The following is a 23636-nucleotide window of genomic DNA, read 5'->3' on the forward strand; positions in this document are numbered from 1 at the left end:
GAGGAAGGTATACACAGGTGGACTATGCAGAAGTGATAAGGGAGACAGCTAAAAAGGTATTTGGTGTGACATCTGAAAAGAGAAAGAAGGACAAAGAGAAGTGGTGGTGGAATAAGGAAGTGCAGGTAAGCATAAAAAAGAGGGAATTAAAAGGGATGTAGCAAAAGCCAAAGAAAAGGCATATGAGGAGCTGTATGAGAAGTTGGACACTAAGGAAAGAGAAAAGGATTTGTACAGATTGGCCAGGCAGAGGGACCAAGCTGGGAAGGATGTGCCTCAGTTAGAGTAATAAAGGATGCAGCTGGAAATGTGTTGACTAGTGAGGAGACTGTGTTGAGAAGATGGAGGGAGTATTTTGAGCAGCTGATGAATGAGGAAAATCAGAGAGAGAAAAGGTTGGATGATGTGGAGTTAGTGAAGCAGGAAGTGGATAGGATTAGTAAGGAGGAAGTGGGATCAGTGATTAAAAGGATGAGAGGAAAGTCGTTTGGACCAGATGACATACCAGTAGAAGCATTAAGATGTTTAGGAAAGATGGCATTGAAGTTTTTAACCAGTTTGTTTAACAAGATTCTGAAAGGTGAGAGGATGCCTGAGGAATGGAGGAGGAGTGTGCTGGTACCAGTTTTTAAGGGAGATGTGCAGACCTGCAGTAACTACAGGGGAACAAAGTTGATCAGTCACACCATGAAGTTATGGGAAAGAGTAGTCAAGTCAAGTCAAGTTTATTTATATAGCGCTTTCCACAACGGACATTGTCTCAAAGCAGCTTTACAGAAATCAACAGTCAAGGTTAATGGTGTGCATTTATCCCTTGAGCAAGCCTGTGGCAAGGAAAAACTCCCTTAGATGTTATGAGGAAAAAACCTTGAGAGGAACCAGACTCAAAAAGGGGAACCCATCCTCATTTGGGTGAGAGTAGTGGAAGCCAGGCTGAGAGAAGAGGTGACCATCTGTGAGCAACAGTATTGTTTCATTCCGAGGAAGAGCACCACAGATGCAATATTTGCTTTGAGAATGTTGATGGAGTATAGATAAGGTCAGAAGGAGTTGCAGTGTGTGTTTGTAAATTCAGAGAATGTGTATGACAGGGTGGAGAGAGGATTTGTGGTATTGTATGAGGAAGTAAGGTGTTGTAGGTAAGTATGTGGGGGTGGTGCAGGACATGTATGAGGACAGTGTGACAGCAGTGCCAGAACGACAGACTGGTTTAAAGTGGAGGTGGAACTGCATCAAGGATCGGCTCTGAACCCTTTCCTGTTTGCAATGGTGATGGACAGGTTGATGGACGAGGTCAGACAGGAGTCTCTGTGGACTATGATGTTTGCGGATGATATTTTGATTTGTGGTGAGAGTAGGGAGCAGGTTAGAGTAAGAGTAAGACAGAGTACATGTGTGTGAATGAGAGGGAGGACAGTGAAGTGGTGCGGTTGCATGGAGAAGAGGTGGTAGATGAGTTCAGGTACAACTCAGTGCAAAGTAATGGAAAGTGTGTTAGAGAAGTGAAGAAAATAGTGCAGGCAGGGTGGAGTGGGTGGAGAAGAGTGACAGGAGTGATTTGTGATAGAAGGGTATATGCAAGAGTGAAAGGGAAAGTTTAAAGGACTGTGAGACCTGCGATGTTGTATGGTTTGGAGACAGTGGCATTGACTCAAAGACAGGAGGTGGAGCTGGAGGTAGCAGGCCTAAGATAGAATGACTAAGAATGACTAGGTTAGACAGGATTAGAAACAAGTTTATAAGAGGGACAGCACATGTAAGACGTTTTGGTGACAAGGTGAGGGAGGTGAGGTTGGGATGGTTTAGACATGTGCAGAGGAGGGAGATGGTATCTTTTCTTATGGTATCGGGAGGGATGGAGCCACCAGGAAGGAGGAAAATAGGAAGGCCAAGGAGGAGGTTTATGGATGTGGTGAGGGAAGACACGCAGGTAGTTGGTTTGAAAGAGGTAGATGTAGAGGACAGAGTAGTATGGAAATGGATGATCCACTGTGGAGACCCGTAATCGGAGAAGCCAAAAGAAGAAGAAGAAGAAGCGGAATTTTTGGCCCTTAAACTTATGTGTTTGGCTCATGAGCATGCATATACTGTGTTTGTATATATATATATATATATATATATATATATATATATATATATATATATATATATATATACAGTACAGACCAAAAGTTTGGACACACCTTCTCATTCAAAGAGTTTTCTTTATTTTCATGACTATGAAAATTGTAGATTCACACTGATGGCATCAAAACTATGAATTAACACATGTGGAATTATATATGGAATTATATACATAACAAAAAAGTGTGAAACAACTGAAAAATTTCATATTCTAGGTTCTTCAAAGTAACCACCTTTTGCTTTGATTACTGCTTTGCACACTCTTGGCATTCTCTTGATGAGCTTAAGAGGTAGTCACCTGAAATAGTCTTCCAACAGTCTTGAAGGAGTTCCCCGAGAGATGCTTGGCACTTGTTGGCCCTTTTGCCTTCACTCTGCGGTCCAGCTCACCCCTAAACCATCTCGATTGGGTTCAGGTCCGGTGACTGTGGAGGCCAGGTCATCTGGCGCAGCACCCCATCACTCTCCTTCTTGGTCAAATAGCCCTTGATGCCTTCAGTGTGACTCTACAATTTTCATAGTCATGAAAATAAAGAAGACTCTTTGAATGAGAAGGTGTGTCCAAACTTTTGGTCTGTACTGTATATATATATATATATATATATATATATATAGGCAGGAACAGCATTAAATGAAGATCCTAAGAATGCCAGTGAAGGAACCTGGAAGAAATGTCACCATGTGGCCAGGAGATTGGCACTAGCTTCAGAACACTGGCATGGTGGGCTCCCCAAGTCATCATATTATGGTGATGCCTCCTGGCATTACATTAAGAAAATATTTAAGATTTTAGAGAAATGGCTCTTATTTGCTTTGAGAACACTTTGTTTAGTCAGTGTGTGGTCCAGATGCTCTTCTCTGGTGGGATATTTGAAAAATATTTGAAAAACGTTTATTTTTTACACATTTGGGAGTAAAACTCAACAGACGTTCACCAGGCCAGAGCTTCCCCAACTCTCATATTCCATAGCCATATTCATTTATCAGAATATTGATTATACCATTTTATTATTTTATAGCATGGTAAACTACACACAAATCCGTCCAGTTGCTCAATCTTGTCAGAATTGCTGGGCTGATGATGGGCTACTCTCAGTGCGGATCTCTGAGAGAGATAAGATTGGATTACGGGATGGCCAGAAAGCCAGCTGGATCTTTGAAATGTAGTTACAAATTAAATTTCATTTAGTAACTAACTTGCCTTTCTCAATATACTGACCTTTTATTGTGTCGCGTTTTCTCTGTGCATTTCTTGCATTTTTCAAGCCACCTCTAGCCATCTTATGGAATTATCTCATTATATAATGCTGGCCAAATAATCATATAATTCTGTGGAAGAAATGCACAACAATTTTGTAAAATATATTTAATATTGCAATATAGAGGCACCTTTTTTACTTAGCAAAAGTAGGATATAAACCTTTGCACTGATTCAGTACAATTGGTCATTATAGTTTGGTACAGATTATACAAAATTGTGTGTAAAAAATCTTTGTTATAAAATTGTTCATCTTTGTATATTTTGAGAACTTATACATACACAAATCACTAATAAAACATGCTTTTTAGCAGATACTATACATGAAGATGTTGAAAGAATAGCCTTATTGAGCTCACATGATTCTTTTTAAACAGTTTCATGTTGGTCTTGCTGAAAGCTTAGGTTTTGTGGTATTTGAGTCCTGGATTCATTTTTGTGCCTACTGCAGAGATGGAGGTATTGTTGGCAGATGTGATGGACCGTAGATCCTCCAGACTTGTCCGTTATTCCCTGCCGATGTTCTGGCTGCAGTGCCAGCTAATGACTGTTTGCCCCCCACCAGCACCCAACCCACACTCATCAAAGAGTAACTCAACCCCTGCACAAGCGAGACTCCAATCTCTGAATAAACGCAAGAATTATTACCACTCAGCGACTTCTAAAAGTGAACCAAAAACACAGATTTTTTTTTTGTGTGTATGTGGAGCCAACAATATTCTGGAGTGTCTCTTCAAATTGCTGCTTTCACTGTTAACTTTGATAGCGGCTCCCTTTAATTCTCTTTACGGCCCAAAGTTGTCTAGTTAATTCACCACACTGTCGTTTTTCCAAATGAGTGCCATCTGTAGGACCTTCATTTTTGCCAGCTCACGCATTTTTTTTTATTAGCATGCCGAGATGAAAGGTGGCTTTAAGAAGCAGTGCAAACTGTTTAGGTACAGGGAGGTGCCTTTGGAAAAGACTCTTCACTGGACGAAGCAAATCACAAAAGATTGGCGTCAACTAGCGCCGTCTGTCGCTTATTAAATCTTATGATGCAAACACGTAGACTTCAAAGAGGCTGCAGAGTCACCACTGTTTCTCTTTAAAAGCTGGGTTTCATATGAGGCAAGCCATTTTCCTCCAAACATTTGTTTAGTACTGTATGAGACCCAATATCAACAAGGTACAAGCTGATTTCCTGTTGAAGAGTTACTTGGCTGCTTATCTTTTTTGATTTCTTGGGTGATTCTTGAGAACGCACGCACAGTTTTCGTAATCAAAAATTACAATTAATCAGTAGCGAAAACCAAATCAGATGTTTGAACCTGGTATATATTAGCAATAAATGTACTATAGCTACAATGGAGATTGTTCTTACTCTATTGTGACATGATTTTGACTGTTGAGTCACTGTATTACTGTGGTTTATTGGTCTCTGGGCAGCCATCTGTGTGGTAATGCACTCCAGTTTACTAAAGCCCTTTAACTTTTAATGCCATATACCCTAACCTTGTCTGTGTAAAGCTTAAAAAATTAGGGATCTTGCAGAAAAGCAGCTGAGTGATGAGTGGACTGAGAAGGATGAAACAAATGGAGTTTCAGTGTTCAGAACAAAAATGTGCAGCTCGGTAGGGCAAGGCAGATCTAGGGATTGAAAGGATTGCTTGTGAGCCAGGGAACCCGAGCCGAGAGAACCACGAAAGGCTATAGTTTGCTTGAGCATGGAAATGAGAACCAGACGGGCGAGAGCATTAACTGAGCACGCTGGCAATCGCAAGCTTTTATTGTGGCTCAGAACATTTTTGTGTGCATTTATGGGGCACTCCAGCCCATTGTTGCAATAAATACCATAAATACCACAATTTAAGATAATTTGGATTGAACAGAAGCAGTTTGGGGATTTAAAATAATTACAGTGTTTTTTGATTATATATATTTAATTGAGTTTTGAATACTGGGATGACTAAAGTGTCTGAAATTGTCTGAAATAGTATAAAAACTGAGACCTGGGTGGTTTATAGTTAGACACATAAGACTATGTCAGGATGGCAGAGCATTAACTAAGGTTGGACAAGAAGTCTAAGTTCAGGTTGCTGGCACCACTGGAAGTATGGGTTCAAATACTCCTGAGTATAAAACACACATTTAGGGCCACAGTCTCAGGTGCCATTGGGTGACTAATCAAAAGGTTAAATGGTGCTGTATCATGGTACTAACTTCCTATTAAGGGTTGGTGATGTACATTATTTCACACTGCTGTAAGATATATGTGACAATTAATGGTTTCTTTTTTATATACTAGAAAAGTATATAAATAATCCACATATACACATAAAAATACAACATGCAAAATAACATTTGATTTGGTTAGGAAGATGCAGCATAATTTAAGAAATCAGCTACATACTCGCAAAACATTCTAAACAAGTATGAACCCAGTGAACTGTGCAGGCACATTGAAGCAGCACAGAAAATGATCAAGGCAATGTTAAATTCCATTAGTTCCAGCTTACATACAGCCTTTCTTCTAAAAAAAAAATTCTCTTTTTTACAGTGTCCGAGGGGCAGATGCAGGCAATGGCATCCGAGTTTTTATCCCAGACATTGGCATGTTCATTGCTGGTCTGGTCACCTATCTCCTGTGTCGCAGTCTGGAAAAACCTCCCGGGAAAGACGTAGTGCAACATAACACTGACTTTGACATGGGAAACCAGGTGAGTTCAACCGTTGAAAACACTTGAGTCAACACTGAAGGGCTTTGATAAAAGTTTGATAAGAAAGGCATGTTGTATTGTTGTATTATCATATACTTCAAAATCAGTCAATGGGGAAATATGTATATATTACCAAAACCTTTGGTGTTCGATTAAAGGCAAAATCCTGGCTCTGTTATGCTATTAAAAGCATTTTGCTTGTCCTCTTAGAAGAAGCACACTTTTTGGCCAAAATATAGATTTTTTCCCCATCTTGAAACAGCCTCCAGTCTCTGGGAAGGCTATACAATAGATTTTAAAACATGGTAGTTTATTTAACTACAAGAGTATTAGTGAGATGAGGCACTGATGTTGAGTTAGGAGGTTTCAGGTGTAGTCAGCATTCCAGTTCATCCCAAATGTGATTATTGGGGTTAAGGCCAGGGCTCTGTGCAGGACACTTCTGCAGGGGTTCTTCTTAAATAATTTGCTCGAACATGTCTATGCTCCTCAAATTCACAGCATACAAAGACCTTATAGACAGTTGTGTTTTTAAATTTGTGGCAAAATTTCGGTGAAGAAACACATATGAGTGTGATGATCAGATGTTCACATACTACAGTCAAATGCAGTCACAGTCAACTACAGTCTCTTTCAATGTATGATTCCCCCCCACCACCCCCCATCCACAGGGTATGAGGGCTTGTTAAATGGTTTTATGAGTAAAATCAATCTTATTTTTTACCTTCTCTGTGACCAGACCTCAACGCAGTTGAGCACATCAGATTTTGGGCCAATATGTTACACTCTGTACCTGCATTATTAAAATAATTTTTGAAACAATGGTGTATATTTCTCCATTATAGAAATGTAGAATGTATATACACAAGCTTGCAATGGCTCAGGGTGGTAAAACACACACACCTATATACACACACACACACACACACACACACACACACACACACACACACACACACTTCATTGTTAATTCTCTTTAGCTTGTCACCTGTCTCTATATTGACCTTCTTATATTTCTAAGAAACAAAGCAGTAGTTCTGTTTAGTAGTTCAGTAATCATATAAATATATTTATTTAACTTGGATGGGAGAAGGGTAAATAAAACATTTTTTAGCATCTAATAAACTACTGGGAATCCCAAATGTCACTGTAATAAAAATTCCACCAATGATACAGGTGGTATCTGAGCAAAGTTCAGTGTGATGTAATTAATAGTGACAAGGAAACGATGTTCTTCTCTTATAACTCTGACAAATTTCCGTTGCTGGTACATCGTGCCTTGCCCGCTCCTTACTCATATCTCTGCTGTTCCTTCTGTTATATATGAGTCTGGTTGATTAATACTTTCTTGGAACACACAACCAGAGGCCTGTAATACATCTTACTCTTTTATTCGGGGAGGCTGCTCCCTTTCAGGAAGATAGAAGGGCCTCTTCGGTGATAAATTCTAAGCCACAGTTATGAAGAGGATAATAAGGTGAACCCATTACTGTCTGGATGAATACCAACCAGAGACATTTTCATAGTGCACAATTTCTCCCAAGGCTGCTGTTCTTCCCTTCCACAATGTGCTATAGACACTCATCCTGGAAACCTTCCTAAGTGCGGAGATGGTCACTGCTTTAGATTAACTAGAGTACACTCTGGGAGTTGATTTTACCAAACTGTGTCATTTACTGGTTATCTGGTAGGGCTTGTATATTGAGAGAAAATAGATGGAACGTTGAGGCTTTTGATAATAGAAATCAGTTTGTCTTAATATTTATACTAAGGATAAAATACTTCTTGAAGTCTTGAGGTATAGAAAGCTCCTGTGGTAGAAAATACTGAAAAATCAGGAAACGTCAGGGAGTTTTAATGGTCTGTTTTTTGTTTTTGTTCTTTTGCTAAACTATTTGAATTTACTCAAACACACAGAATTGGGTTGATAGTAAATTAAATTAAGTAAAGTAAAGTAAATTACCTACATTTAATAAAAGAAAATACAACTTGGAAGCTCACAATACATTATCTGGCACTATAAAGGTTAAAGCATGTGGCTCTTACATTCCTACTATTAGAAAACAGGTGATAAAAAGGGATGATCTTTCTATGCCTCTTGTTATTATTCTTTACATTATCCATTTTTCCATTATATTTCACTGTCATGACCACTATAGGATCGGTATAATCCCCTTGCAGATTCCTGGAATGCTTCACAACAGTCTGAATCATTCTCTCGCTCCACAAATTAGGTTCACATCCAATATAATGTGCACAAAAAGTTAATTTGTCCAATAAGAGCGCCGATGTTTAAAACGAATTGATTTCCACTGAGTGCCAGGATTGAACCTGAGCCTCTCATCGATTTAAGATTCTGTAGTTCCTATCATAATAGCTGCTCTTTGTGCTCCAGCTCTTTACTTACATGGTATGTGAAATAATGGAACAGATCATTTTTGTGGAGAAAGAAAAAGGAATCTAAACATTGTACATGGTTAAAGAAAACATATCAGAAATCTTATTGGAATAAATGAAGGATATTCATGATCTATGCCCTGGAGAGATCTTATGTGTAATATATGGTTAAAGAAATAAAGTTTGTCTTTGTTTTGTTTTTATAGTACGACACGGTAGACATTCTGATAACATGACCAGGTCAGACGTATTGTTTTCAGATGGTAATGTAGTTACAAATTAGATTCATATTTAGATTCCATAATTTACATATTTTACACACACTTTATTGTTTTAAAGGAATGATGTACAGTATATACATTATATGGACACGCTTTATGGACACTTTTATGTATGGAGACTCCTGGTTTTCAAGTCATATGTGGTTCTTCCACAAAAGTTTTAGGCACACAACTTTATGTCTATGGATGGAGTAGCATTAAATTTTCCACGTAAACAAATATTTATAGCTGTTACAACAAAGGTGATAACAGAATCTAGCAGAAAACTATCCTATATCAAATATTAAATGATTTGTATTTGTTAAATACAACACATTTTTACACATTTTTGTCATTTTTATAATTAGTCCTAAATTAGGTGGGTTCTGTTTCAGTTCTGTCTAACCCTAACCCTAACCCTTTCAATTAGAGCTAGGAGCTGCTGTTTAAAACCCTTTCTGAACAGCTGTATTTGAGAATTTAACTGTGAGCTTTGATTCAAAGTTTTACACACAAAACACTAATTTATCCTCTATGTACATGCAAAAAAAAAAAAGCATCCTTTTTGGTTTCTTGAGAACTGCCAGTCCTGCTTGTGTTTGTCCTGGCTGCTCTGCCCTTGGCTAATTCCTCTTCCACTTGGCATAAAATCTGTTTATTTTTGATGATTCCTCTCCGCCATGTCTTGTTTTGCAATCAGGGCCATATTTATTCAGGTAAATGGCCGGGTTGACAGGAGGACTGATTGATGTGGAGTCAGAAGGGAAACAGACAGGTGGAGCCTGCAGACTGATGGGCTGTTTGTGTTAGAGAGGAAAGACTTTCACCATAATAAACCAGGTTTTATATCTATGACGCCACTTAGCATCTTTGGCCTTATATCTGTCAGGGAATGCAGATCAGTGCTTTGGTTTTTGCTGCCACTCTATATATTAACTATATTTTGGAGTATTGTACTACTGCTTAAACAGAATGTGAATACAGTGTAATTTGGCCTCGAGATACTAAATCAAGCACATAAAATTTGATTATTATTCATTGAATAGCATCATATCTATATATTTACCATTGCTCTTTACTGGCATTCAACAATTTGTATTCACAAACTTTGCCAAAAGCTTATGCTGCCTAAATGTCTTGTTGTTGTGTTTCTTATTTAATGAAATCAGTGAGATTATCAGCAGTTGGAGCAACTTAGGTTTTTAAACTGGTCAAATAAAACACAATAACATTCTTTTAAACTAAGTTCAACCTCCTGATGGTTTTCCATCATAGGGAAAAAAACAAAACAAGGAGATAACATACCTGATAAAATAAGACATTCAACTAAAGTCAGAATAAGAGAGAGGCAAAATCTATGGGAATAATAACATGATATTAACAGAAGAACACAAATAAAAACATTTATATTTAAATGTAAAATTGGATCAATCACAGCTCAGAAGGTGCATATCTTTCCCATACATTTACATGCATATCACAAGGGGAAGGGGGTGGAGCTAAGCAACATCAGCTATAACCTGCATAAAAAACTGTATATACTGAATATACTTTACGATTATACAATTTTTGTATCAGCACCTGATAAGTGCACGTAAATGTAAATGCAGAAGGGAGTATTAAAGGATTTTACTATAACGCTGAGTAACTGGCACAGTGCACAATCAAGATGTCCTGCCAGTAAAGTGGGTTCTGCATAAATGTTTGGTGAATGCAACATTAATCCTGGTTTAATATTTATACAGCCAAACAAAGCTACTTGTGCATTGCAGCTACACTTTCTCACCTCTGTGTGTTTCTCTGCCATTAACAATGAATGCGAATTCCAGTGTTTTACTCCATGTGTGTTTACCTAGGTGTGTAAATGAATAGTGTGTATGTGTGTGTGTGTGTGTGTCTGGAAAGGAGGCCACATCTGGATCATATTAGCTAATGTTGTGTTTTTGGTGGCACCGGCAGTGCTTGAATTACTATTCTTCCCTCTTTGTCTTTCTCCCACGTTTTCTCTCTTTCTCTCTGTTTCTTGCTGTCTCTTGTCCGTTTTCTTCTTCATGCTAAGATTTTGTCACAATGTCAGATGTCAAACTGGAGTGCTGAATTGGAATAGAATAGAATAGAATAGAATAGAATAGAATAGAATAGAATACTGTATCTCCTGATCACAAGCAGATACAGTATGTATAACCAGTGCTGCACAGTTAATTGTATCACATTCGTGATGTCAGCTATGACGGCAAACGTTGCGTTTTAATGAAATAAATAAATGCATGTGTGGACACATACTTTCTTAATAACAGTTTGCAACAAAACAAAAAAGACCTAATAGTCTCAGTTTAGGCAGTGCACGTGTGGCGTGTGTGGTCACTTGACTTTTTGGTGTACAGCACGGAGACCAGGTGTAGATGGGTGCAGACCGACACTGAAGTCTTCTTCTTCTTCTTCTTCTTTCGGCTGCTCCCATTAGGGGTCGCCACAGCGGATCATCCGTCTCCACACCACCCTGTCCTCTACATCTGCCTCTTTTACACCAACTACCTGCATGTCTTCCCTCACCACATCCATGAACCTCCTTTTTGGCCTTCCTCTTTTCCTCCTACCTGGTGGCTCCATCCTCAGCATTCTTCTACCAATATAATTTATGTCCCTCCTCTGCACATGTCCAAACCATCTCAATCTCGCCTCCCTCACCTTGTCACCAAAACATCCTACATGCGCTGTCCCTCTAATAAACTCATTTCTAATCTTATCCATCCTCGTCACTCCCAACGAAAACCTCAACATCTTTAGCTCTGCTACCTCCAGCTCCACCTCCTGTCTTTTACTCAATGCCACTGTCTCTAACCCATACAACATCGCAGGTCTCACCACAGTCCTATAAACTTTCCCTTTCAATTTTGCAGATACCCTACTATCACAAATCACTCCTGTCACTCTTCTCCACCCACTCCACCCTGCCTGCACTCTTTTCTTCACTTCTCTAACACACTCTCCATTACTTTGCACTGTTGAACCCAGGTACCTGAATTCCTCCACCTTCTGAAGCTCTTCTCCTGCAACCGCACCACTCCACTGCCCTCCTCTCATTCACACACATGTACTCTGTCTTACTCCTACTGAGTTTCATTCCCCTTCTCTCCAGTGCATATCTCCACCTCTCCAGGCTCTTCTCAACCTGCTCCCTACTCTCACAACAAATCACAATATCATCCGCAAACAATCTGGTCAAAACCCCACTGCCATCTCTCCTAAACATCTCCACGCTTCCACCGGTATGTCATCTGGTCCAACCGACTTTCCACTCTTCATCCTCTTAATCGCTGCTCTCACTTCCTCCTTACTAATCTTATCTACATCCTGCTTCACCATCTCCACATCATCCAACCTTCTCTCTCTGATTTTCCTCATTCATCAGCTGCTCAAAATACTCCTCCACCTTCTCAACACACTCTCCTCACTAGTCAACACATTTCCTCTCCATCCTTTACTGCTCTAACTTGCAGTACATCCTTTCCAGCTCGGTCCCTCTGCCTGGCCAATCGGTACAAATCCTTTTCTCCTTCCTTAGTGTCCAACCTCTCATACAGCTCCTCATATGCCTTTTCCTTGGCTTTCGCCACATCCTCTTAACCTGCTGCCGCATCTCCTTGTACTCCTGCCTACTTTTCTCATCACTCTGTCTATCCCACTTCTGTTTTGCCAACCTCTTTCTCCTTATGCTCTCCTGCACTTCCTCATTCCACCACCACGTCTCCTTGTCTTCCTTTCTATTTCCAGATGTCACACCAAGTACTTTTCTAGCTGCCTCCCTCATCACTCCTGCAGTAGTTGCCCAATCATCCAACACCTCCTTAACACCACTGAGCCTCTCTCTGACCTCTTCCCTGAACCTCACACTACACTCTTCCTCCTTCAGTTTCCACCATCTTATTCTTCTTTCAGTCCTCACTCTCCTCCTCTTCATCCTCGCCTCCAAAACCATCCTACAGACCACCATCCTATGCTGTCTAGCTACACTGTCCCCTGCCAACACCTTACAGTCGCCAATCTCCTTCAGGTTGCATCTCCTGCATAGCACATAGTCCACCTGTGTGCACCTTCCTCCACTCTTATACGTCACCCTATGATCCTCCTTCTTTTAAAATAAGTGTTCACCACTGCCATTTCCATCCTTTTAGCAAAATCTACCACCATCTGCCCTTCCACATTCCTCTCCTTAAAACCATACCTACCCATCACCTCCTCATCACCTCTGTTCCCTTCACCCACATGCCCATTAAAGTCCGCCCCAATCACTAACCGTTCTTTCCTAGGTACACCATCTACCACTTCATCTAATTCACTCCAGAATCTTTCCTTCTCCTCCATCTCACAGCCAACTTGTGGAGCATAGGCACTGATGACATTTATCATCATCCTTCAACTTCCACCTTCACGATCATCACCCTATCAGAAACTCTCTTCACCTCCACTACACTCTTACTGTACTCTTCCTTCAGAATCACCCCTACACCATTTCTCTTTCCATCCACACCATGATAAAACAGTTTAAACCCACCTCCAATGTTCCTGGCCTTACTCCCTTTCCACTTGGTCTCCTGAACACACAACATATCTACCTTTCTCCTCCATCATATCAGCTACCTCTCTCCCTTTACCCGTCATAGTACCAACATTTAAAGTACCAACCCGAACCTCCACTCTCCTACACTGCTCCTTTCCCTGCCGTCTCTGTAGACGTCTTCCTCCTCTCCTTCTCCTCCTTCGGCCAACAGTAGCCCAATTTCCACCGGTACCCTGTCGGCTAACGATACCTGTGGCGGTCGTTGTTAACCCGGGCCTCGACCGATCCGGTATGAAATTCTCATTTGTGATCCGCATATTTGATTTGGCACGTGTTTTACGCTGGATGCCCTTCCTAACGCAACCCTCCCCATTTACCCGGGCTTGGGACCGGCACTAAGAATGCACTGGCTTGTGCCTCCCTAATGGCTGGGTTAGACCGACACTGAAGTGGTAGCCATAAAAACGCTACCTTTGTTATATTTCGATATTTTAGCTTTAAGATCACCAACACCTGGAAGAGAGAGGAACTGTGCAAGATTAACTAAATTAAAATTGCTTCAGCACGTGGCAATATCACTAATCTGTAACAGATCTCACTGGTTCTGGGTTGGAAGAAAAAGACGACAGGCGATGGTTTAACAGACAGAGCTTTCTTTAATTTTTATTCACTTTTGCCCCTCTGCTTTCCTTTTCCTCACGCCGGGACACACACACACTCGCGGTAATGCACATCTTTCCTCGACGCCAAAGCGTAGCCCGGACACGCTCGCGGATTGGCACGCCTTCACCTGGCAACCTCCGCTTTCCCACACACATCCACATACACGCCGTCAGCTCTGCCCGGTATCTATATATGTACAGCTCTGGTGTTTGTTACATGCTGCGTAAACAGGGCCATTTCTAGCTTTTTGGAACCACAACCAAAATTCAATTAAAAAGGTTAAACATATTTAATAATAATGATTGCAAACTTGCTTGAATTCAAGTATGTAAACTGTATACTGTATCCTAAACTTCAGGAGAAAAATAGGTAAATAATTTAAATGATGTTTGCTGTATGCTGTTTGTTTCGATAAAATGTTACAAATATCTTAATTTTTGTGTAAATGTATATGTTTTTATTTATTGTTTGATTAAATTAAGCTGTACCTTGAAGAAAAAATGTTTACATTAATGCAAATGGTATTTAATTTTGTAAAAAATTATTCATTTAAAAAAACTAGATAGTTTTACAAATACACATTTCAGCATTATCACTAATCTGTGTGCAATTTCCTTGATAATCAATCAAGGAGACTCATGATACCATTTATCATATCGCAATATTGACCACAATAATTGCAACATGATATTTTTCCCAAATCGTGCAGCCCTACAGTACATGTAACAATAAACACATCATCTTACATTATTTAAACATGTACTCAGTAATAATTATTATACTCTCTTTCTTTCTTTTTCTCCTGTCAGTGCATGTCTGTTGTTCCTCCTTATTTCTTGTATGGGAGTGGTTTATCTGCCAGCTCAATGTAAGGGTGGTAATGAGGTGTGCCCTTCTCCATTCCCCCTCCAGCCAAGTTTATGGATTGTGACACAGAACTAATTAAAAACAAATTGATCTTTATGGCCTTTATATTGGTTTATAAGTATGTTTCTTTTGGTGTGGGTGTCTGTGTGTATGGCAGAAATCTCCTGTTCTCTTGCAAAATGTTTATCAATGATTTTAATTGACTGCCCACTCAATTTCAGCACCATGGACAGCACATGTAATTTATATTTAATTAGGTGTTTTCAATCAAGCAACATTTTAGGAAACCAGAAAAGCATTGTTTTGTGGTGTTTGCTAACAGCCCTGACACAAAACAGCCTATGTAAAGGAGTCTCCTAAACACACATTTAGTGTCTGTACATATGTACAGTATTATATATACAATGTTTGACTTCCTTAACATTGATGGGATTTTAGTTATTCATGCTGCTATTGAGAAATTTAAAAAAATGCTAATTGTATTGGTCAACTAATTTTCTTTGCAAATGTACAAGAAGGAACATTAAACAATATACACTGGGTTTGTGGATTTATCCATGTCATATGTTGTAATGACATAGTCTTGCAGCAGTAGCTTTATCACTTTACAGATTCAGGGTTGCAGGCTAAATCCTGACCACAGGTTTTGTGGTGTTTCACATGTTCACCCCTGAGTCTACTTGGTTTGCACTGGGCTTTTCAGGATCCCCTCACCTCCTAAAACATTCTAGTAGGAGAAATAGATCATCTAAATGAGTATGCAAATGTGAATGTGATTGTAATGTCAAACTTAGCAGAATAAAACATGAACATGATTGGATTTTTAAACTAAAACAACCAATTGATTGTGCACAATTCTGTGAAGTGTAAATAATACATAATACAAAATATGATTTCAGATCAAATAAAGTACTATAAAAAGCAAATAATAAAGAATATTTAGTGGGGATAGGGAGATACTCAAATGATGAAATAAAAACAATAATATGAATACCTGATTCAGGTTCATCCATGAAAGAAAAAAAATACTTAACTAGTTTAACTCAAGTTAAATCAAGTCAGAATAAGAATAATCTATTGGCTAAGATGAAATGTAATTAATTACAGCTCGGCAAGAACATGTTTTACCTATTCAGATACAAATCAGGAAGGAAATGGTGTGGGGCTAAGCAAGAAACACACTGACTACATGATTAAAGTGAAAACAAACATATAAACATCAAGAACAGAAACATCAAGTATAACCTACATAATGAAACTGTGTATACTAAATATACTTTTCATTACAAATGACAAAGATTATAATTTACTTGCAAATAACAATATAAATACCATAAATAAATATCAATGCTCTATTTTAAAAATTGCTTGTAAATACAAGCTTTGCTTATAATTTGGATTTCTTTAGCAATATTTTCTACTTTCAATGGCATTTTCTGATTGAAAATGTAATGTTCTTATCAAATGCTTTCAGTCTTCACATGTCTTGTTTCATAAAATTTCAACTTCTTTCCTACACTCAGGGTGCAAGCAAATCAAGTGACAGGCTGTTTCAAATATCTACAAGAAAGGAAAACAATAGCAAACGTGTAGTTTATTAGGTGAGATTGGGCAAAATACATTTGAACATTAACCTTACATCTAAGATATTTATGACAAGCCGGGAAAGTGTGTGAAGGACAATTTATTTTGAAATGAAAGTTCTGATCAAACTTAGGTTGATGTGAAACAAAGTGAAATCCAATCACCCAGTTCACACTCATTCAAATCTGTAGGAATTTCTAATGAGACAAGTGAGAGTGACTGTGTGTGAGACAAAGCGCCTCAGTCTTTCACTCTGATGAATTGCAATGCTGATATCTCTCCATATGCTAGACACAGGCCCTGAAACGCTGCCAAATTCACCAAATGCAACTCATTTAACCAATTAGGATGCTCAGCAGTCTGAGTTTAAACAGAACACAGAGGGATTTTTTTCCCTTCCTTTCACACAGCTATGTGGGAAAAGCTTGTTTGTATTACTTTGCCCATCTCAATAACTCCTTAATGGTGCTGCAGAGAGATTTTACTCACCACAGTGGTATTTTAAATACAGTGGGGTGAGACGGGCCAGAGATTTTTGTCTTGCATCTCTAAGATACTTTTCACTGGTCCATTTGAGCTTCATTTGCAGTTTGGTCATATTCAATCTGTATTTGAATGAAGGAAATCTGTAATACATTTAAAGAAAAGAGTTTCTCCACCACAGTTACCAGAGAGAAAGCGGTAAACTATTACGCACGCTGCCCGAGAATGACATTTGGAGGAAATATTTCCAACAACTTTCAAATTGAGATCATATGTAATGCAATGTCTATACACCACCTTAATTCTTCACTAATGTAGTTTGATGAACTGTTTGCTTTTTCTTAGACTGAGGAAACTTCAGAGGCCAAGTTTTACTCTATCAAGCAGCGCTTTTTTGAAAAGTATAACGTGTGTGTGTGTGTGTGTGTGTGTGTGTGTGTGTGTGTGTGTGTGTGTGTTTTCAGAACAAACTTGTGCTGAATTTTGTTCAACCAGAGTTTACATTTCTGTCCCAAGCAGAGCATTAGTGTCTGTTATATACATTGTTTTGTAACAAGACTCTAACAGTCTGAATTGAGTCGTGCCGAGTTATAGTTTCTCCTGATCAAATTAGCTGTGCTTTGTACGACTGGAGTGGAGTCACTTCGTTATGCTGAAGCCACTCAAGGAGATTAGATTTATTTAAGATTAGATTGATCAGGTACTGGGAACTTGTTGTCTTTTCTAGTTTGGATATGTGCAGTGTTAACACGTACTGACATCTTTTATTTTTTATAGTGTCCTATTAGGTTTTTTTTTTATTGCAATGCATTTTTTAAATTATTTATATATCAGCTTTACCAATAGACATCAATGCAGCCTTAAAAAAATCATATGTACCTTTACAGTATATATTTAATTGCTTCAAAGCTACCCTATTGTAGTTTATCACTTTAGACTTGAGGACTTTTTTTGCATTGTTCCTACTGTTCCTACTGTGCAGATTAAAATCTTTGCATCTCCTTACAAAAGATCTCCTTACAAAAACACATAAGCCGCAATCAAAACATATCATCGTACAAAATGCTCAATAAACACTTCACACAGAAAACATCACTGTTTATGGTGAGCATCTGCCATACAAGACCCTGTGAGGATCTAACATTAGCCTTGGAATAACTATATCATGTTATTGATATTTATGTCTTGCTCATGCAGCCGAATAATTATGTATCATAAATGCATCAGATTTCATCTTTACTCTTCTCCCTCACATCTTTATAGGAGCAGGATGATGACGAGGAGGAGGAAGAGGGGGAGGAGAAAGACAAAAAGCTTGAGCTGGAGCCTGAGATGCATCTCGAGGAAGACTTTGAGTTGGGTGATGAAGACTATGAACCACCTGATGAGGAATTAGAAGTAGGGCAGGAAGAGCTAGAGGGGTTCGTGCTTGAGGAGGAAGAGAGCACCAAGTTGAAGATCCTACGGCAGATAACGGAAGTGGCATCAAGACTGAAACAAATCATTGGAAATCTGATTGAGACTGCAGGGAAAGTAGTTGTAACAATATTACTGGGCCTTACAGGTATAGTATAATACATTATATAGTTTCAGGTTATTCCTTAAACTATAATTAAGCAGAATGTCTGATGAATGGTCTGATCCCAAACAATACAACAATACATTTAGTTCTTATTCAACAGCATTAAAACATGAAAGAAATACATATTATACCATAATATTATTAAAATCTTAAACAAACGTAACACTGTCATATCTATAAATTATGCAGTATACATTTGAGATGTTATTTTCTATTAAAAAAAACAAAATTCTTTTAATACAGATTTGATATTAGATCAGATTCATTTTAATTTAAATGATAACTAATACAGATATCAGACACCAACAATGTCTGGTCTGATCTACATTCAGAAGAAGTGGAAAACTTTTCTTTTTTATTTTTTGTCTTCCCGCAGGCATCATGTTGCCCTCCCTCACCTCTGCCATGTACTTCTTTACTTTTCTGGGCCTGTGTACCTGGTGGTCTTTCTGCCGTTCGTTCGACGCTCTGCTCTTTAGCTGCCTTTGTGTACTGATGGCGATCTTCAGCGCAGGACATTTGATCATCCTCTACCTCTACCAGTTCCAGTTCTTCCAGGAAGCTGTTCCTCCTGGAGATCATTATGCCAGGTCAGACCACCGGCATCGTGCGCATTTGCTGAGGTTTCTCTTTTCTGCGTTAGTTGTAGCATTGAGAGTAAGGGACTAGGGAAGTTTTTTACCATGTAGGTCTGACGCAATTGCTGATTTGTATCACTGCTTGCTGTAACTAGGAAGTCCAAATTTGGCAAAGCTTTTTCGGATGGTGTAGGTCTTGAATGGTCTTGAATTACCAAAATGTCATGTTTAATTTTGTTATACAAAGCAAAATGTTCCAGGTGGTGTAAAAAAAAAAAGGCCCTAGAATGTTTCAAGGTTAATGGTCTGAATTGGGTCATGCTTGTTTTAAAAGGCTTTTCAGCTGCAGCTCTAATTGTTCCAGTTTAAGGCATTCCCATGTGATTTCTGCATTATAATCCACCTCTCCAGCGTGTACCTCCACCTCTCCAGTTTCTCCTCAACCTGCTCCCCACTCTCACCACAATATCACAATATCATCCGCAAACATCATAGTCCATGGAGACTCCTGTCTGACCTCGTCCATCAACCTGTCCATCACTAATGCAAACAAGAAAGGGCTCATACAATACCACAACTCCTCTCTTGGCACCCTTTCTTACACGTTCTCTAAATCCACAAACACACAATGCAACTCCTTCTGACCTTCTCTATACTTCTCCATCAACATTCTCAAAGCAAATAAGGCATCTATGGTGCTGTTCCTCGGCATTAAACCATACTGTTGCTCACAGATGGCCACCTAACTCCCCTGTAGTTACTGCAGGTCTGCACATCTCCCTTATTTTTAAAAACCGGTACCAGCACACTCCTTCTCCTTTACTTATGGTGCTATAATTATTCACATGGGTGAATAAAGTACATTTTATACTATAGTCATTTCTTTTAATTATTTCCAACATTTATTTACATAATTGGATCACATACACTCGACATAATACTGGAAGATTGATTATATATTTGATTATATATTTGTTTAAATGTAATTTATAAGAAGCAATAAAATAACATTTTATTGTCAGTGTAAGAATAATTATGTAAATATACATTTTGGATGTACACAGATTAGTAGGGTTTTGGCCTCATTTCTCACTGAAGAATTGTGCACACATCTGCTGTCAGTAAGTGCTCTGCTGCTTGATTAAAGGCAGAATAAAACCTCTAAATCAGCCAGGTAACAATGTGTTAGACAGCTGCACAGGGCAGACTAGCATGCCATCTTTCATCTGTGAAATTCTTTGGCCTAGCTGAAACTGCTGAGAGGTGAATGGGGAGAACACTGGGTGTAGTACTGTAACTGTACTGAGACTGTCTAGTGGAAAAACACTAAGTACCAAACATGGAGGGAGAGTTTAAAAGGAATATTATAGAGTTTTTCCCACTTTTTTCAACTTAATATCTATAAAATGCATGTGTAGCATTTATACAATTACCATAAACAATCATTTTGATACCTTGCATGCTTTTTTTTTGTACCTTTTTAGATGAAAAAAAAAATTGTAAATCATTTCACAAGCTCATAGTATATAAAGATAACATTTTAAAAGGACATTTGTTTGCTAATTAGCACCAATGCAACAAACTGCTTCTATTGTGATTGTGATTCAACACTGCTAGTGAGTCTGGCATTCTAGGATATTAAATCATGATCAAAACTATCGTACATTTTGTTTCTGTTTGCAAAAAAGTAAAATTGAGCCTATGTCTCAATATAAAGCTGTCTTGAAGGCAGCTCAATTAAAAAACACCCTAAATATTTAACTGTTTAGCAAACATACGATAAACAATACAAATCTACAACCCTGAAAATGAAATGTTCTTATTTAAGATCGACGTAAGAGAAAATATTTTTTATACAACTAGAGCAGTTCAGTAATAATTGTTAGTACTTGTGCTTTCTTTTTGGTGGTGGTGAGTCTCCGTGAACTATGATGTTTGTGGATGATATTGTGATTTGTGGTGAGAGTAGGGAGCAGGTTGAGAAGAGCCTGTAAAGGTGGAGGTACGCGCTGGAGAGAAGGGGAATGAAAGTCAGTAGGAGTAAGACAGAGTACATGTGTGTGAATGAGAGGGAGGGCAGTGGAGTGATGTGGTTGCTGGGAGAAGAGGTGGAGAAGGTGGAGGAGTTCAGGTACCTGGAGTCAACAGTGCAAAGTAATGGAGAGTGTGTTAGAGAAGTGAATAAAAGAGTGCAGGCAGGATGGAGTGGGTCGAGAAGAGTGACAGGAGTGATTTGTGATGGAAGGTTTTCGTTGGGAGTGACGACGATGGACAGAATTAGAAATTAGGTATTGGAGGGACAGCGCATGTAGGACGTTTTGGAGACAAGGTGAGGGAGGCGAGATTGAGATGGTTTGAACATGAGGAGAGACATGGAGAGACATGGGTTATATCGGAAGGAGACTGCTGAAGGAGCTGCCAGGAAGAAGGAAAAGAGAAAGAACAAGGAGGAGGTTTATGGATGTGATGAGGGAAGACAAGAAGGAAGTTGGTTTGAGCAAGGCAGATGTAGAGGAGAGGGGGGTATGGAGACGGATGATCCACTGTATTTTATATATATATATATATTATTTATATAAAATTATACAGGTACATCTCAATAAATTATATCATCGAGTTGATTTATTTTGGAAATTTTAATCAAAAATGAAACTAATTAAATAAATTTTATATATATATATTTATATATATATATATATATATATATATATATATATATATATATATATATATTCATAATTTATTATATAATTATATACTATATTATATAAATTCATCACACACAGACTGATATATTTCAAATGTGTTTAGTTTTAATGTTTATGGCTTACAGCTAATGATCACCAAAAATTCAGAATCTAAATTTTAAATATTATAAAAAAGTTTAATATTCGAGGCTCATAGTGTCGCACTCTAATCAGCTTATTAACTCAAAATGCCAGGCAAGGTTTTCTGAGCTTTTGAACGGTGTCTCCGTCTGGTTCAGTCTACACAATCATGGGGAATAAATAAAAAAACCTCCATCTAAAATAGTTTTTATCACTACACATTTGTTTTATTGATGTGCTAAGTCTTAAATCAAGCACCAAAATCTGCTGTTATTAACACATCTGGCAATTAAAAATCATCCGTGTGGAAACATAGCATAGTCTTAATGCTGTATGTTGAGTATGGTTTCACTAATAATAAACATACATTTGCATAAAGCATCCATATTTGTCCATGCCCATTAGTTTTAAAAACTTTAAAAAAAAACTTTTTACCTTAAAGAATGTAAGGTACATTTAGAAAATATATAAATTATTGTGAATAATTACGAGTTAAATCATGCGATTAAATATTCTAATTGATTGTATACAGTATATATACAGTATGTGTGTCACAAGAGGGTATCCGGTTTAAAAGGGACTACTAAAAACAATGGAACATTAGTAGTACATTTTTACTTTTACTTTTTTTTTTTTTATTTTTTACATTTTGACTACAAATTTATTGTATAGTTTCTCACATTTATTTTTGTCAGGGATCCACCTGCCACACCTTCACCTATCACTCCAAGCCACTCTCCCACTTACTAGCTTAGGCAATAGAACACTGTCGGACTACCCAAGCTATAGCACAGTATTGTTTATCTTTGGTTACTGGACTCTATGTGGTTTTGTTTTGCATCAGTCTGGTCACAGCTCTCACCTGGTTTAGTAAACCTGGGGTTTCATTACGGTTTACCGTTTCGTGCTTTGCCCTGTTATTTCTCATTAAAAAGCCTTGTGGATTTCACTTCGGTTTCCGGCACGTTCTTTCGCCTGACAATTTTACACTTTTTTCACCTGAGTCATGTAACATTTATAAAATCTAATAAAAGATAGAACCCAATAGCAACGTTTGGAGAATGTTCCCTCAGTTGTAATATAACTAAAAGAGAATTTTGTGTTTAGAAGTTTCCCAAAGGTTTTTACTTTGTTAACAAAAACAGAACATTCCCAGAACACTGTGACTTAGATTTCAAAAAAAATACAACAAACAAATACTGCAAATTCATTAAAGTAAAACAAATGCTTATATTAGGGAAGCAATATGTGTTTTGCTCTGTCCACTGTAATCATCTATATTCTTACATCATCAAAGGTTTTAATATCATTTAGTGAAGATCTGATTGAAACAGTGTTGTAATATTGTGTGCAGTTTGTGTGCAGTTTGCTGTTTACAAAGTCAAGTAGCATGTGGCATGCAGTAAGATCATAATATTTTTTTATATATTCAATTATTTAAGAAATAGCTTTAATTTCCTATTGTCTGAAGGAAATTGGTGTTAACGTATTTAACTTAGTTTATAAAAATGCTAATATAATTGTAGAAATTGTAATACTTCAATACATGACCTTCATCTTGAAGTCATAACAGAAATAAAATCCAGACAGATATTTTTTTTCTTTTTTGTTATTATAAAAAATGTGCTTTTAATTACCTGCTGTTTAAACGTGTTGCTTTTCTCCCACTTCTTCCCATATAACCGGTAGGAAATGAGAGTCATGTTACTGTGTACGTTCAGGTTCGTCTTCCGGTATAAATTTGTGTTATTT

At 38.1% G+C, this 23636-nt stretch overlaps 1 protein-coding gene and 1 long non-coding RNA gene across 3 annotated transcripts in view; one reads left to right on the top strand and one right to left on the bottom strand.

Annotated features, from left to right (window-relative positions):
* Window positions 1-23636, top strand: part of LOC124384125 (piezo-type mechanosensitive ion channel component 2) — a 141797-nt gene that overhangs the window by 66973 nt on the left and 51188 nt on the right. For both annotated transcript variants that reach the window (XM_046846693.1, XM_046846694.1), the window contains exons 5-7: window positions 5922-6081; window positions 18160-18460; window positions 18855-19068. In XM_046846693.1, the coding sequence (XP_046702649.1) occupies window positions 5922-6081; window positions 18160-18460; window positions 18855-19068 (675 nt within the window). The remainder of the gene's footprint in view (window positions 1-5921; window positions 6082-18159; window positions 18461-18854; window positions 19069-23636) is intronic.
* LOC124384127 overlaps window positions 17978-23636 on the bottom strand; it is a 5856-nt gene continuing 197 nt past the window's right edge. The window contains exons 1-2 of the long non-coding RNA XR_006925352.1: window positions 23522-23636; window positions 17978-18387 (exon numbers count right to left, since the gene is read on the bottom strand). The exon at window positions 23522-23636 is cut by the window's right edge and continues 197 nt beyond it. This is a non-coding gene — a long non-coding RNA (uncharacterized LOC124384127). The remainder of the gene's footprint in view (window positions 18388-23521) is intronic.

The sequence above is a fragment of the Silurus meridionalis genome, chromosome 4 (assembly GCF_014805685.1).
Source record: "Silurus meridionalis isolate SWU-2019-XX chromosome 4, ASM1480568v1, whole genome shotgun sequence".
Taxonomy (NCBI): Eukaryota; Metazoa; Chordata; class Actinopteri; order Siluriformes; family Siluridae; genus Silurus; species Silurus meridionalis.